The following is a 17,657-nucleotide window of genomic DNA, read 5'->3' as shown; positions in this document are numbered from 1 at the left end:
ACACACATATAAAACGTGAATTAAATTTATGTGAGATGCGACACAAATAAACATATATATATATATATATATATATATATATATATATATATATATATATATATATATATATATATACACACACACGCGCGCGACACAAGACATGTATAAAGAAGAACTAAAATATATATATATATACACGCGACACAAGACATGTATAAACAAGAACTAAATGCATGTTTTCCTTGATTAAAAAATGGTTAGACAATGTGTGTATAAATTAATGTTTTCGTGTTATACGATGAACAACGTATACCTTCGTATCGTTTCACGTGTCACACAGCTTGTTTTTACCAATATGTTTTACAATTTTTTCGGGTAAATTCATGTCCAACAGCCCCAAAGAACTTTTTAATTTTTTTTTTTTCAAAAGCCGGATTCATCTAGCCCGGCAGCCTAGGTACACCTTAAGCTTCAAAGTGGGCTTCAAGTGTTGGGCCTGCATTTGGTTATTATTGAATGGTAAATTGGCAACTATATCGGTATAATGGGAAATAGAGGATTTCTATAATAAAAGAAAAAAGAAAAATTGAAGAAAAGGAATAGAGTCACTGCAATGGTCCGAGCAGTTGGGGCATCAATACAATCTTGCAAGGCCATCATGAACTAGGGTTTGTTTTCATAACTTAACAGCTGCGAACCACGATTTCGACTAATTATCTAGAAGAACGAACAAGAAATCAGACTCAACTCTTCTTGTTCTGCAAGCTCTCCTAATTTATTCACCCTCAGCGAAAACAAATGCTCACCGTCCTCGTATAATACCTTGTACTTGATCGATCCGACCATGGCTCTTCCTCTGGGGAAGCTGACGTTAATCATTGGAGCAGGTATTATTTCACGATTGTTATGTTAACCTTTTCTTCTTAATCTAATCACCCCGGCTTAGTTTTTTGGTCAACCATATTCAAGAACGTTACTAGTACTTAACTGGTGATGATTAATTACAATTTTTTGGTTCTTGCGAGTGATTCACTGAATGAAACCTTTTTGTGGGAAAGGAAAACTATACAATCGCGTTGTTTTTAATTTCTTTTCATTGGTACTAGGGTTTGAGCTTGGCTTAGGTTTTAAATCGAATTGGCATGCGAATGTGATGATGATTAGCGTGAGTGTAGTGGAGTACTTTAATAACAGAATCAGTTCTTGTAACAGTATAAGAGGTGAAGTGAGAGTTGCCAAAAACAATAAAATAAAATGAAACCCTTGTTAGGATGCAAAGTGGCAGTTTCTTTTCTTGGGCATAATCATCTAGTCATAGGATGACTAGGAACTTCCAGTGTAGCCTTCGGTATATGTTGCTAGTTGGTTTTCTCCAAAGAGCCACTAACAGAACCTACAGTTTTTGTTAGCTCTATAATTGTGATTTGATAAAGAACATCAGAATAGTGAATAAGGGGAGAAGATGAGAGTATCTTTCATAATTTCTATGAAAAAACATAAAGGAAAATGGGCTAACCAATTGCATGATTGTATATTTGTAGGCCTTGTTGGGTCAGTTCTTGCTAAAGAAGGACGCTTGCCAAGCGTATATGATGTTTTCTCTGGTGCCTCAAAGGTTAGTAGTAGTAGCCCCTTTGCTAGCTAATTACTGTCCTATGTTAAAGATCATGTATTTTTATAAAACATCATTCTTTCTAGTTTCTATTATTTCGTCATTTAAGGTTTATTGATTGTCTCTCTTACTAGGTACTCAAAATGATTGGAAACGATGATAAGCCTACATCAACTCCAAAAAGACACAGTGACTCATTAATGGCACAGGTTTGAATGTCTATTTTGGACAATTATGATATGTTAACTTTCTTAAAATACTGGATTGTTGTTTTATATTTTTTGCTTTAAACAGGTGAACAGCCTAAGGCAGGAGCTACAACTCCTGGCATCAAATAGACCTGTTACCATTGTGACCACTAATGGTTCATCAGGTTTGTTGATTTTTTTTATTATTTGAAGTGCATTCTCTGGTTTAATATGAAATGATTCATGTTAAAATTGGTTTCTTTTGTTACTCCCTAATACTTGATATATTGTTTTTTTCTCATGCAGGTGCTAACAAATATGGTGTCATTATCATTGTTGTTGTTGTTGGATACGGATATGTTTGGTGGAAGGTAAATATAAGCTCATATATTAATATTTTTACTTTTTTACAGTTTTAACTTGTACATAGTTTTTCTTCAACTAACAAATATGGTATCATTAACAGGGTTGGAAACTTCCTGATATGATGTTTGCTACAAAACGAAGCTTATCTGATGCCACAAGTGCTGTAGCTAAACAGCTTGACACTGTCTACTCATCACTTGCAGTAAGTTATTTAAAAACTTTGTTATTTAAAGTTTAAACAAGTTTTAGTTATTATTTTTTTATTATTAATTTGGATTACTGATTCTGTTCTTTAGGCTACAAAGAGACATTTATCTACAAGGATTGACCGTGTGGATAGTAGTTTAGATGAGGTTGCAGAACTTACTGCTGCTACAAAAGAGGAGGTACGACAAGATAAAGGTTGGCTAGTTTCTTTGTGTTTTGTATGTAAAATATTATGTTGATTTATGGAATATTTTGTTAAAAAAAAACTTGTAGGTTTCTTTAATACGTGGGGATACAAAAGTGATTGCTCTAGATGTTCAATCTGTACATAATGCTGTTTACACTCTGGTGCGATTCTTTTCCATTTATCTTTGTGAGTTTCAATATGTTGTTTTTCTGAGTTGGATATGTGGTCTAATAAATTCTTGTTACAGGAGAGTAAACTGAGTAGGATTGAATTGAAACAGGTACTGAATGTTGTAGATTAAAGCTATATACAAAGTGAGGTCAAAGTTGTTATTTTGACTTGATTAAAATGTTTTATTGATGTATATTTGCAGGATGACACAAACCTAGGAGTGGCTAAGTTGCTGCGTACTGCATTAACAATGGAAAAACAGGCATCTGTGGAACGCATTCAGGTACAATTAAAATATTTCAATTTCAATTAAATTACAATTTTAATTTTTCTAAAAACAACTAGAAAAAATATTTTTTGTTATAATCTTTTTGGTTTTTGATGAGCTTTTATTATGTTCAACTTCTTATTTGTTGAAATACATTCATTAATTGTAACTAATACTGTATAGATTAGAGTTCCTTTTGACATGCGATTTTTTCTAGCTTAATGAGACATTTATAACAAATAATTTTGAATTTTTGTTGTCTTTTGTAGGGAAACCCATCAAGTTCATCAAGGCCAGCTCTTGAATTACCACAGAGGGTAAACTTCTAATCTTATACAAATACAATGATTTGCTAAATGCAAGAATTAGCAATATACTTTTGTTTATTAGTTTGTTAAAACATCCTGGTTTAATTTGTTTCCATTACAGCATTGTATGTTCAATTTATTTGTTATTAAGTAATGCCTTAATTATACAAGTGAAAGTTGTATTGTGTATTTGGAAGACATTGCTATAATTAGGCAGATTTTTCAAGGTACAATGCTTTAATAGGAAGAAATGAATGTAAAACCGGATTTTTTAAAAATAAATAGGATAGGATAGTATAATAAGCAAATCAATTAACTGTGTAACGCTTGTGTTTGTGTTGTTAGACTCTATCTTTGCCACCTGTTCAAATAGAAGAGCTACAACCATCACCCCCTGTATCTCCCAAAGTAGGTCTTTCTGTCCATTTTGCTATTCGACTGGACCAACTTTTTTTTTTTTCTAACTTGAAGTCTCCATCTTTCAGGCTAAACGACCTTTGGAAACAGCTGTTTCTGCCTCTGGTTTGAAGGTAATTTCTGATCAACGAAAAAAGTTTTTATTTATTGATTTATAAATTTATTGAGTGTTTTGGGAATGAATATGACGATGCAGGTTTTCCAAGAGAAGGCAGTAGAGAGTCCAACACAGGGGCTGAACATAAACATTACGGAAGATGGAAGTACAAGCTCTCGGGTTTTTGGGCGCACATTTTCGGGTATAAGTTCAGTGTTCTCGAGAGCACGTCCTCCATCCAAATAGACAGTGAAGTGAAACGTACATGAAATGAAAAACATGATAATATTTCCAAAATGGACAACATTATTATATTATTATATATATAAATATTTTTGTACCTCATAGAAACAGAAACAAGCCTCTGAGGATTGGGTTGGGTCCCCTGGCATTTCTCAGGTAGAGCCAGAGCTTAGTTTATTTAGTATTTGGGCATTGGGCATGGCGAGGTCAAAGCTAAGCTGGAAATTATGTACAATTTTCAGATTATCATTGAATCCAATTTTAGATTTTTCATTTTTCTTTGCTCGTTCTGTTATCAACTTTATAATAGATGTTTTGTCACATGGTTCAAAAATAATGAGAATATAACATTTTTAATTTGGCATACGAATTTATTGTTATTATTTCATTGACAATGTTTTAGTTATTTTGTTGTTGATGTTTCAACTATATAATAACTTATTTATACGCAACCATTACTGGTGGCTCATCTGATAAGGGCAGTGGCTCCTCATAAGCGTGGGTCTGAAGCTCTAATATTTTGGGGCTTCAATCAGGGATGGAATTGCTAGGAGGGGGTAAGCAAGACAAGGAGTTTCAGTGTCTACCAAAATGGAGAACCATCTCCGAGTTAGCTGCTTAGGGTGCGTTTAGTTGCGGAAAAATTGGTCGTTTTTCGGAAAAAATTTCCAAGAAAAATGAGAATTTTGAAAACGCGTTTAGTTCGTTTATTTTTTCTAATTTTTTCACGGAAAATGAAAATTTTTCGTTTTCTAAAATTACAAAAAAGTTGGAAATTTTTGGAAAACTGATAATCATTGTTTTCCATATTTTTCTAATTTCAAATTTTTTCTAAAATATAAACACTGATGCATGAGTAGTTTCTGAGTCGATTCTTTGAACATATGATACAATTGTGCAGGAGTTGGTTTTGAAATCGAAGTTCTTTGGTTAAAGATGTTTTATGGAATTATATGAAGTGGGATAGATTAAAATGTAGGATAACTTTTACAATGAGTTTAGATACATTCTTCGTTTGACCTCCTCAGTTGATTTTCTGACGGGGAAAACTCGTTAAATATAAAGTCGGTTGCGTTTGATATTGTCAACTTCATTTCTATATCTATTAGAAAAGTTACTGGACGACTAGAATGATAATTTCTCTTCTACATAAATTATGTATATATAATCATATCAAATAGAACTTACGCTCCCTGTGTATATATGTTAGATTATATGAATATAATGCTATATGAAATATGTGGCGCCAAACCGTTGTTGTTATCGTTAGGATTTAGCATATGAGAAATGTGGTTCGTTGGGTTTTGTTTATGGATCTAGAATTTTTTATTTATTTTTTTTTTTTGCAATTTTATTTTAATTGGGTATCTTAAATATCTTAAGAAATATGTGTTTTTTTACTTTTAATTTTTAGCAATTATATTGTGTAATACCCGATATACCCGAACCTGACCTAATACACGAATTATCCATACCCGAATTTAACACAGTTTGATTAACAGTTAGTTTTTTTATTTGAAAACGAACTACCAATTCGAACTATCCTATTTTTTATATTATTCTAATATATCAATCGTGTAGTATATATGTTTTACATTTTGACAATATTTTGATAAAGCTTATTATTTTTTATTTTTTAAACCTTTTGTGATATTTTTTAAGGTATTGTTAATTGTTAAATAGTAAATACATATGTATACTTTGTGGAAGCTTTAGATAAATAAGACCAACTTACCTCAAACACACCTCCTACTTTTTTGATTTATTTATGAAAATGATTGAGCCAATCATTCAGTTCCATATCATCTCTTCTATATCATATATCATCTCAAACAAATGATCAACATTCAGTTCCATTTCACTCTATAAGAGTTGGTAGAATCTCGGTATTTTGCAATTATAATTTCTTTGGAGCATAACATTTTTGTAAAAAAAATCTTATCGCCAAAAGTAATTATTTTCCCTGCCATTTTGCGTGGGTACATCACTAGTATGTATATATAGGTTTAGATTCTATGGAAAACAAAAAAAAACCCTAAAAATCACAAAAATGCATAAAAAAATACTCAGAGATCACAAATTCTTTTTTTTGAGTTTATATTTTTAAAAATCGCAGGTTTTAATATAAATTAGCTGAAATTTTTTTTGAAAAAAAAACCAAAAAAAAATCGATTTTTTTTCCAGCATATTTATAATAAAACCTGCGATTTTTAAGAATATAAACTAAAAAAAAAAGATTTGTGATCTCAAAGTATTTTTTTATGCCTTTTTATGTATTTTTAGGGTTTTTTTGTTTTCCATATAACTCTTTTATATATATATATATATATATATATATATATATATATATATATATATATATATATATATATATATGGATCCGGTAAGAAATTTTTTTTTTGGTAGGAAGGTAAGAAGTTTTTTTTCTACATATTTTTTGACGAACAAAATAAATTAATCACTAGATGAATCAAAAATAACATGATTCAAAAAATTCTCAAAAAAACATATCGATGATTCATTTATACGATTATTTTGTTGTTATTCACTAAAATTGTCATAAAAGTGAATTTTTTTTCTTAATTACTTAAAATTGATTCATGAAGATGTTTTTTTGAGAATTTTTTCTTGTAAATCATCTTAAAAATCAATCATCTAATGATTCATTTTGTTTGTTCGCTAAAAAAATATATAGAAAAAAAACTTCTTCCCTTCCTACCAAAATTTTACTTCTTATTTGATCTTGAATATATATATATATATATATATATATATATATATATATATATATATATATATATATATATATAATACCTTATAAAACATATTTAGTCAAATGTTGAATTTTAATTCGTACAAATCTTATTGCATTATTTACAATCATTTTAAGCATTAAAAAATACTGAATCGGTCAATAAGTAAAAAAGTAAAGATAAGAATTATAGTGTCATTCAATACTGATTCATATCATAATTTAAGGAGTTATAGTTACATTCAAACTTAAATCATGTTATCTCGCCCCTGTCTTCTTAAATTCATTCAATTTGCAGATGGTTTCCATTTCAGGTCACTTTTAAGCCCTAGAAGGGCACCTATCACCTTCTGCTTCGTTCATCGCCGTTATTGTTTCGACTGTCACCACTATCTGTACTTTCACCATGACGCCTTCACTGACCATCTTCGCCTTCACCGCCACCATAGAACCACTATGATATCAAAATCCCTACTACCACTTCTCATTTCTGTAACGACGTAAATTTTCAAACAATTTTTTTCCTTTTTCAAACATAACATATCTCATATAAATCATCTCAAAACTCAAGTGTATCAGATGTTATCACGGTAAAACATATCCCAGAATCTCAAATACAACATCCTCTGTCAGTGTGTACAAATCATGCCGGCGCCTTCCCGCGATCCTCGCTAGTACCTGAAACACATATCACATAACACGGTAAGCATAAATGCTTAGTGAGTTCCCCAAAATACCACATACAACACATAAGCCACTCGAGGCTATAACTCGGTATGACCCTCCGGTCAATGTGTCTCAGCGGGACCCTCCAGTCCCGTAGCTCGTTGGACCCTCCGGTCCGGTCTAGCTCGTTGGACCCTCCGGTCCGGTCTACTCGAGGACCCTCTGGCCTCGTAAGTCGTTGGACCCTCCGGTCCGGTCTATATAACACATAGCATACATATATCACAATGCACATAATCTCAAACATACACATAACACATAAGACCCTCCGGTCTGCACATAGATACCACTCTAGGTTATGTATAGTGAGAAGACTCACCTCGTACGATGTCTAGTAAACTCTCGTGCTCGATATCCCCGACCTAGCCTCATCCTATCAAAATGATAATATCTCTAATCAATACTCTCCTCATGTTCTCATCTCTAAAGAATGGGTAGAAGACCATTCTACCCTTCTATGGCCTCTCATGAATCAGTTTGACCAAACCCCCAAGGTCAACTGATGTCAACTCCAGTCAACGGTCCAACTTGGACCAGACTCGTCGAGTGCACTCGGGTGACTCGGCGAGTCCATGTGTGTCCTCTAAATCCTCCTAAGGCCTCACTCGACTCGTCGAGTTAACCTTTCACTCGACGGGTTACCACTGATCACGAATCGCGGGGCAACCCGATCCGACTCGTCGAGTCCTCTTATGGACTCGGCGGGTTTCCTCCATGGTAACACTTATTTGACCTTCTGAGGTCAGATCTGTTTCTCTAACTTATAGATCTGGCCTTCTAACACCCAAAAGTCACGTAAAGGTTCAATCTTTATGTCCATGCACCACACATCAAGCCCTATTTGAAGAAATAGCCCTTAAAATGACAACCTAGACTCAAAACTCCAATGGGACTGCATAAAGCTGGATGATTGGGACTCTCTAGACCTCTCAAGGTCCAAATCTAATGTCATATGCCTCAATGGGACTCCCCATGCTCCATAATCTCAACAAAAAGGGGGTAAAGAAACCCTAGATTCCAGAAATCTACTATATACACGAAAATAGGCATGAATTCTTACCTCAAACAGAAGCCTTTGATGAAATAGAAGAATTTCTGAGCCCCCTCTAAGCAGCCTAGCTTGAATCTCCCTTCATTCCTTGCAAGAATGCACTATGGTGGTGTAATTAGCTCCTTCCCTCACTCTCTATGCTCTCTGGTTCGTTAGGGTCTCTCAAGTGTGTGTGTGGCCGCCAATGAAGGCCATAAGGACCCTTAAATAGGGCACAGTCCCAAAGATTTAGGGTTTCTGTCCACAGCGCGGACTCGTCGAGTCCATTCATTAATCCGAGTCATCAGTCGCGATCCTACTCGACGAGTTTAGGCGTCAACTCGTCGAGTCCCTCTTCTTAACTCAAAATAAATACTTAAATTATGATACCTGGAAATCCGGATGTTACAATTTCTCCGCCATCGGTCTCTTTGAATCACTTTTGTTCAGACTTCTATTGCTACTATTGTTTCTCACTGTCGATTCATTCGCTAGGGTTTCAACAAGCGGAAGCCACCAACAACTCTTTCCTTCTCCCCCACACACCAGTCTTCGTTGATCTTTGGTACCGTAATTACCAGCCACCATCACTACCCCGTACCTCACCAACCCCACCTAATCACCACCACCATCGATGCTCACCACCGCGGTGATACCTTTCCACTGTAACAACTTATTCAATCTTTATCCTCTCTCTAAAGCGCTCCAAAACACCATCATACGTCATCACCAAAATTTTACCAGTCATTACCACATTTGACATCAATGATAATCGCATCACCATCACCCTCATCCACCGCCGAATTCACCATATTCTCTTTCAACCACCACTCTTCTATTTCTCTCTTCCCTAACAGATGACCTTCACCACCAGACATCGTTGTCTCTACCAGCACTAACCACCACTCTAAGGCATCAAATTCCTACCATAATTTTGATGAATCGAATCTCAGGTTCCACCTTGGTGATTTACCTCTAACCCATATACTCTCATAAATCAGAACCTCACTCCTGCTACAAAGATATAGTCAGTATGCCTTCTTCCGCCTTCAACCACCCAGACAACTCCATGCGTCGCCTTCTTCCTAGTAAATATTAAAGAAGGGAATCCTTTTCCCAATCCTCTCATCCTCCTTCTCTGTTACTAAAATCTGACATCAAGCACTAAAGAGATAAATGGTGGCTAAGGGTGAAATAAGCAATTGCTTATGTTATATGTGTTGGTGATGAATAGGGTCCCACCCATCTCAATCGAATTCCATCTCCATCCACACTAATAGCATTTATTTTGGTAATTTTGGTAATTGTTATTTTCTATTTATATTTCAGCGGTTAACTCAACAACCCCAATAGAAACCACTTGGGTTATGGGTCACGTATGCAACCTCTCAGTTCCTTCATGAATGTTTATCAATAATGATATATTCTTTGTCTTACCTGATTGCATTCAACGTAAAATATTTGATTTATCAAAGAATAATTTATACTCCAGGAAGAATAAGTGTGTCTATCTTCCCCTCTCTCTACATCAACAATTGTCGTTTTTTACCATTCCATGTATGGTTATATCTTTCCTATGCAAGGGATTTAATTTATTCTTATTTTTGTGATTAGGGCTTGATGATCATCGTGCCTCTCTTTCTCCATATCTACATCAATGGTGCTTGCAGGAAATGAAGGTAACAAACTAAACTCATCGGTTTTCTTGATATTTTAGTATAAAGTGATTTTAATTTTATTTTCGTTCCAATTTATCCCATGATTCTTTTATTGGCGATGGTAACCAATTTGCCCTTCATTTTATCATACCAATTTGGTCTATCGGGTCGGTTAGTTGTATTTTATTTGTCTAAATTTCCCAATTTACCCTCCATTTTTTCGCTGAAGTGACATATTTACCCTTTATTTGGCCTATTAGGTTGGAAGCAAAAGAAAAGTATGTAGATAGTTTTAATCTAGAATCTACTGGTATGTAGCAAGTATTACATTGCTATTTCTTTCAGTTTGTGTTATAATTATCACGTGATTAATTAAAGTGATTATCTTTCTTTTAGTTTGGAAGCAAAAGAAAAAACAATGCTTATCTTGTATCGAAAAGAGTCAAGGGGTTGCAGGCTTCCATAAGTTTATCATCTTTCTCTTACACAATCACAAATGATCCAAAACCACATTTATTCAGGTATTAAATCATATTGGTCTGTTATGGAGGGATTTTTTTTTTTTTTTTGTATTATTTAACATAGAATTTTGGAGAAAATTGTGAATAGGAGGAGAGTTTCCATCTAGATTTGTCTCACTCATATACATATTATTTTATAACAGATCTCGATGTATTTGTATGTATGTATGTATGTGTATTTGTATGTGTAGGTGTGTTTGTGTGTCCTCTTAACATCCTTTGTAAGACCAGGCGATAATTTTGAACTTATTATAGCAATTAATTTCATTGTTTTGTCTATTTAAAAGAAATGTAAGTAGGATGCCAAAATTGTTAAATAAACATAAGCACAATGTCATTTCATGTTGTGTGTGTGGAAATATCAATGTGCTATAACTGCTTTTGTGATTTAAGTCAATGTAACAAATCTTGGACAAAAGGATGGGATGTATGTAAATGTGGTAGGGTGATTTTTATAAGTTATGTCATGTTTCTAGGAATATGTAGGCCTTTCCAATATAAATAGATAAGTTTTTATTCAATTTGTTGCAATAGTGCTTTCTATAACTACTGTCATGTTCCCAGGAGAAGTGATATTAAGATAGTCATAAATTATCGTATTTTTTTCTTTATTGTAGCTTAATATAAATATATTTAACTCTTTGGACCATTTGTTTTTGCATTGCAGGCAAAGTTAGTTTGCACCAAAAAGTAACCTATTGGTGATTTCAAAGTATAATGCTTTTTCTGTGTATGATATGAAAGTACATTCCCCCTTTTAAGGTAATGTGTTTCACTACAACCCACCTCCAACCAATTTCTTCAAGACATTTTACTCTATTTTTTGTTCTTTCCAGAAATGTTGTCGATGATGCTCTTTTTTGGAACAAATGGTTGCAAATAGTTTCATCCTCTTGGATGATTCCAATTTATACAATGGTATGGAATTTACCTTTTTTGTGTTGCAAAGGTTCTTTACACGTAGTTGGTTCTTTGTTTTATTTATCTTCAAGCTCTTTTTTGTTAACAGGGAAAACAAGTTTCAATGACACCCAATAATCTTATGAATTTTGATATGAGTTTTCTCATTGATGTTACATGTTTTTTATAAATCTTATATTAATACACGAGTTATTGGGGAGGCAAAAGAAAGAGGCATATGTATTCGTGTGTTTATTTGTATTTTTGAGTTTGTGCACCTACGTGCATTTGTGTGTGTGTCTTTATGTGTATTTGTTCCATATTAGCTTAAATTAGTGTTAAGTTGCAGATATGAAAGAGGCATGTATGGCTGAAAGAGACAATAGCTTCATTCAAGTAATCAACCATGTAAATAACAATAAAAAATACTTTACTTGTAATTTCTTTTAAGTTATTTCTATTTAATATTGTTTTGTATTTGTTTTGCAGGTTTCTAATGATTTGTAACATCTTTTATGCTTTAAGTTTCGAAATTTTTGTTAGACTGAGTAGGCCAATAACTCTTATTGCATGTATAAACTTATTCTGATTGTGTTGTATTGTTTATAAAAAAAGTTGATACATTGTTTTTGTAATATACAAGTATTGGCTATATTACACTAAATATTCCTCCAAATTTCCACCTTTCGTCCTTTCCTACTCATTGCATGTAATTTCCGTCCTTTACAAGTAGGGTAACTCGAGATCAGGAGCTATTTAGTTAATAAAAATTATTATAAAAAATTTCGATAGTAAAAGATAAGTTTTGAAATTTTTGCTGAGGGGTAACCAAAAATTGTATGATTACGAATCATACCAAACGTTTGGAAATGATGAAATTTTTATGATAACTATTTAATAATTTAGAGCTGAAAATATCTACTATTTTAGATTATGAGTGCAACAATAAATTATCTATAAAGAAAATCTAATAAGAAAATAAACCATAAATAAAGTAGTTTGACTTTTAGTTTTTGATAATTTTGTTATTACCAAAGTGTCTTTGGCCTAACGGTAAGGAGTGACTTTCTCAAATGAGAGGTCATGGGTTCAAGTCTCATTAGGAGACATATGTGGTGTTTAGGATTATATTAAGAGTATGATAGTTTTCCGTTTCAAAAAAAAAAAAAAAAATTGTTATTGATATATTTAATACCAATTTTTTCTTGATAATTGTGTTTTATATATCTAGGTTTTATTTTAATTTTCTAATCAAAGTTTAAAATTATAAAAGAATATGTAATTTGTAAACATATTGTTACAAACAACAAGATTTTAAAACTAAAAAAACAAAATATCATTGTGTTATGTTAAAATAAGTATAAAAGACCAGTCCAAAAAAACCGAAACAACCCCCTCCCTTCCCACCCCGAAACTCAATAAAAAAAAAGAGCACATAAAGACAAAAAGACCGGACTAATTAATGAAAAAACTATTCGCACCCGTCACTTAACGCGGGTAAACGACTAATATATATATATATATATATATATATATATATATATATATATTCTTTTCTCTAACTTATAAATAACCTTGGATGACAATTTTACCCTTAAACTCCTAGGTTATATCGGTGGCTTGGAGTATGTTCATCACCATAGATGAGGAAATGTGGGTATGTTTGTAGGTTGAGTTAGGTACACCTCAAATTCAATCTTTTTCTTTATCGATGGTCTCAAAGTTTAGCTTCCTCTTATTACACCTTTTTTCTGGTTATGTAGGAGGAATGGAATATGAGGGAGTAGGGAATGTTGGTGTGCTTCCTCATTTGCTGCAGCTGCCTATGTGTATGTTTGATGTGAGAAACATTCAATTTGTTAAGTTTGTTGTGCTACTGACTAGATTTTCTTCAAATTCTGCTGTAATAACTTTTTTTTGTAACTTTCTACTGGTATTATGTGGAGTTTCTCCAATTTCTTCTGTAAGAAAAAACATTTTGCTTTAAACTCCTGACCATTCAAATCCGCATCAATGGAACGGGTGACCTTCAACTAGTTGTTTTTAAATTATCATAAAATAACCGCTCATTTTGCAAAAGAAAATTTATCGCTTTAGAAAATTAATCTATGAATGTTACCAAGTACAAATTGTTTCATTTACTATATATATTAAAAAAAACAGGTATTCTTAAAATATGAATAAGTATTTTATAAAATATGAGATGAATATCAATTTCAAAAAATATAAGAAATATAGCAAAATAATAGGGTTTTATCTAGGATGATAAGAAAATTAAGTCACTTTTTTTTCAAAAAAATGTTAACTTTGTGATATTACATCTTCTAGTTTTAATTATTTTATGACTATCTCTAAAATTAAGTACTTGATTTGAAATTAAGTATCCAAATTGTTTTTTTAATATAATAAAAATGGAAAGTAATAATACTCAATTTAGTTTGATGAACTTGATAAACAAATATAAGAAATATAATACTTTTGGGATATTCATCAAAATAACCACTTTTTACATATACGTATTCATGTTTATATTTTTATTAAAAAGACAGAAAACTAATCATGAAAGTCAGGAAATAGATCATGTTTAACTTTTTTTTTTATTAATTTTGAACATATTTTTTTGTTAGTAAAAAACATATTTGAAAATTAATTTTTTTCCGACAAAATCTAAAATTTTAAACTTTATCACAAATTACGAATTTATGCATAAGTTTTGAACTTATTTTTAACTTTAATATCAATTGAAATGATATAAAGAGTAAAAAGGAGAAAAAAACCCATGTACTTCATTTCAAAATGAAGATCCAAAAAAAAAATGATAGTGAAATAGAGAAACAAAGAGAAAAAAATAAAAAATAAAAATAAAGAGTTCAAGGATTATAATAACGTTAGAAAATTTCAACTTTTAAATTCCATGCCAATTTTGATTTAATTTTCAAAAAATAAATAGTATTTAGTTTATAATATATAATTATAAAAAAAAAAACCATTTTTTTGAATGTTTCATTAGTTTTTACTAAAATATCAATAATAAAGAAAAAAGGTTATACTCTATTGGTTAACAGGCAAAAGACGGTTTAGTGGATTGAAAGACATTATTGAGTATTGATATTACTTCCCTTTCCTAAAATAGAAAGAGGTCCACTTGCTAGTACGGGCGACCCTTTGATGTTTCCTCGGAAAAAGCTAAATATCTGACCCTGGGCCCACCAATATTTACTAACTCCATGCCATGCTCATGGTCATGGTCCCCATCAATCAACTTCATTTCTCCATCACACATCATCCCATCTTTTTTTTTTCCGCTCAAATACAACTATTAATAATAATAATATTATTATACTTTTAATTATTTATCATAGCATTTTATTTTTCCTATAACGATTAACTTTAAAACATTTTTATTTTATACAACACTAAAAAAATTATATGATATGAATTAAAATGTTAAAAGTATTTTATTATTTTTAATAAAAACATATTATATAAAATAAAATTTGACCTAAAATATGGATCTCATGATTAATGTGACAATCCTATCACATACAGACAAAGTCTACATCGAGAGAATTATTTTGGAGAAAAAAGAGAGACGTACTATCAAGTATGATTGTTTAAGAAGAATGTTATCCTATTTTTATAAATAATAATCGTCTTGTATTTATTATGATTATGATATACCGATGACATACATGGGGACTACTTATTACAACCCCATCTTGTCTATTGTTCTGTTGGATATGTCCTATTAGGATGATGTATGTACTTGAAATTGACCAATCTAGGATTTAGGAACTATAACATGGGTTCAAATTCCATTCTAATTACTTGATTAACTAGGATAACACTTTTACTACATTACATGTGAAACCAAATGATGGAAAAGAGTATGATTTTTGGGAGAAAACATTGAATCATTTTTTATACTATCCATTTTCACGACTTTGACGTGTCATCGATCAATTAAGTTTGCTGTAAATGGAGTAATTCATACTATCCATTTTCGCGACTTTGATGTGTCGATGGTCAATTAAATTTGCCGTAATTGGAGTAATTCATCCATGTGGATTTAGGATTTTGAACTCCCGAATGCCGTGTTTAAGAAATTGTTACATAGAAGACAACTCATGAAGATATACTATGCTTTAAACGTAAATATATAAATATTGAAAAAGGTTCACTCTATTTTATGAAGAAAAAAAAAGAGTTTTTATTTAGTATTTTACTTATTTTGTGAATAGAAATTCAAGTTGACTTAAAGAGAACTTTTGTCAATAGGGTACAACAAAGTAAAGTTGGGGTGGACCCTAATAGTTGCAAAATCAAATCTAAATTGCGTTGTTTTTAAAAACATGCCTATAAAGTCAAAAGGCTCTTCTATTGAGTACTGAATACTTTACCTTGTTTTAGACTTTAAAGTTTAAAGTAACCTCAAACGTCTAATGTCTATATTGTATGCTCATATATGATTTAAAGATCCTAATTACACTAATTTTATAGCGTGGTAGGCAAAAGTGGCATAAAAATTTAATGCAGATTTAATCAGTCCAAAATTTATAACTTATTTTTCAAGTGTATTTAATTGTATAGTAATATAGTTTTAATAAGATCGAATATGATTAAGTGTATTTAATGTATAGTTTTGATAAGATGGAGTTGTCGAATTCAATAAGAACGAGTATGATTAAATTCAGAGAATTCAAATATTAATTAAACTAAAAGCATCAGTTAAAAAGGAGAATTTATTATTAACAAACTAAATTAAGCTAAGAAACAAATCTAAGACAAAACAAAAATTGGCAATTGGATTTGAAGAAGAGTTAATGACAACTTTTACTTAGATTCAGTTCTCCTTAACTGATGTTGATTTTTTTTTAAAAATGCAATACATTTAATTTGTTATATGATTCCTAATGTGATTAGTTATTTTGGTACGATTAACCAACCCTAATGATTCTAAAGACTTTAACTACAATGGTCATGTAAATTAATTAACAATATTAGTAGTATTTAATTTGTATTATATAAGATTTGATTTTTATGATTGATCTCAATCGTCAAGAAGATCAATTAGTGCACATACATTAAAGTTAATTATTTTATTAACCTAATTTTATGATTTGTGACATCATTGGTCATAACAAACAGCCTATGGTCGTAGAACAGTCATGATTCAAGAAAACATAGTCAGATTGGTCTTCTAGACTATATTAACTCGACAATAGGTAATAAAGTTAGAGATTTTAACATTATATGGATGTTCGAACAAGAAACCATAATAAATTGGAAAACTAATAAATACAATCTTAAACCATAATAAAATGTTTCTCTATATCTAAGCGAAAGTAAAGGGTTTTTAGCCCATAATTTGAAAGTAAGAACAAAAAGACATAAACAGAAGTTGTTTCGATAGCTAGGAGTTGAGATGAGCTACCAGGAACACACTTCCCCTACCTCACATTGAGTTTTGTTATGTTTTTCCTAAAATGATATTATTTGCTACTTGTCTACTATACATATCGGTACATTAATGAAATGTCATTTTTGGAAAATACTTTGATTATAAAAGAAAAAAAATCTTACATTAATTGGAAATGATTTAAGCATCCTACTTGTGCATACCATGTGAGGATAGGTTGTGACTGTGATTTATCAGGTACCTAAATTGACCTTTGTAAGTTTGTTTCTTTTTTTGATGAGTAGATTTCTAAATAATCCTCATGTGCAAAAGTAATGGCTCTCTACCCCTTTGTGTGACTGAGGGTGATGGTCCCTAATGTGTAATCTGTGGATATTAGGGTACTAGTTGACAGTTTCATCCATCATGAGATTTACATATTATACCATCAAAAATAATTTATGGATATTAGGGCAAAAGTTAACGGTTTCGTATGTCATGAACTTTACATATCCGATCATTGATGGTGAGTTGGACTTATGAGATTGACAAAAGTATGGGAATAGTTACATGCATTACATCTTATTTATTGTTGTAACCTTGGCTTACCCTTTTATGTAAATTGT

General features: G+C 31.5%; 1 protein-coding gene across 1 annotated transcript; it reads left to right on the top strand.

Annotated features, from left to right (window-relative positions):
* Positions 1–556: 556 nt before the first annotated feature.
* LOC145165866 (uncharacterized) lies at positions 557–4,434 on the top strand. The gene is made up of 14 exons (XM_079084778.1): positions 557–869; positions 1,524–1,597; positions 1,729–1,803; positions 1,889–1,967; positions 2,089–2,153; positions 2,249–2,350; positions 2,445–2,534; positions 2,629–2,703; positions 2,790–2,822; positions 2,916–2,996; positions 3,251–3,298; positions 3,635–3,697; positions 3,775–3,819; positions 3,903–4,434. The coding sequence occupies exons 1-14, from the start codon at positions 827–829 to the stop codon at positions 4,047–4,049; spliced, it is 1,020 nt and encodes a 339-aa protein (XP_078940904.1). The 5' UTR covers positions 557–826; the 3' UTR covers positions 4,050–4,434.
* Positions 4,435–17,657: the final 13,223 nt, after the last annotated feature.

The sequence above is a fragment of the Lactuca virosa genome, chromosome 3 (assembly GCF_052849685.1).
Source record: "Lactuca virosa cultivar CGN04683 chromosome 3, Lactuca_virosa_CGN04683_v6, whole genome shotgun sequence".
In the NCBI taxonomy this organism is placed as follows: Eukaryota; Viridiplantae; Streptophyta; class Magnoliopsida; order Asterales; family Asteraceae; genus Lactuca; species Lactuca virosa.
This window is presented reverse-complemented; position numbering and strand designations above follow the sequence as displayed.

Coding starts and splice junctions, on each gene's coding strand:
- LOC145165866 (XM_079084778.1), top strand. CDS start 827: ATGGCTCTTCCTCTGGGGAAGCTGACGTTAATCATTGGAGCAG. Junction 870..1,523: donor GACGTTAATCATTGGAGCAG/GTATTATTTCAC, acceptor GTATATTTGTAG/GCCTTGTTGGGTCAGTTCTT. Junction 3,698..3,774: donor CACCCCCTGTATCTCCCAAA/GTAGGTCTTTCT, acceptor TCCATCTTTCAG/GCTAAACGACCTTTGGAAAC.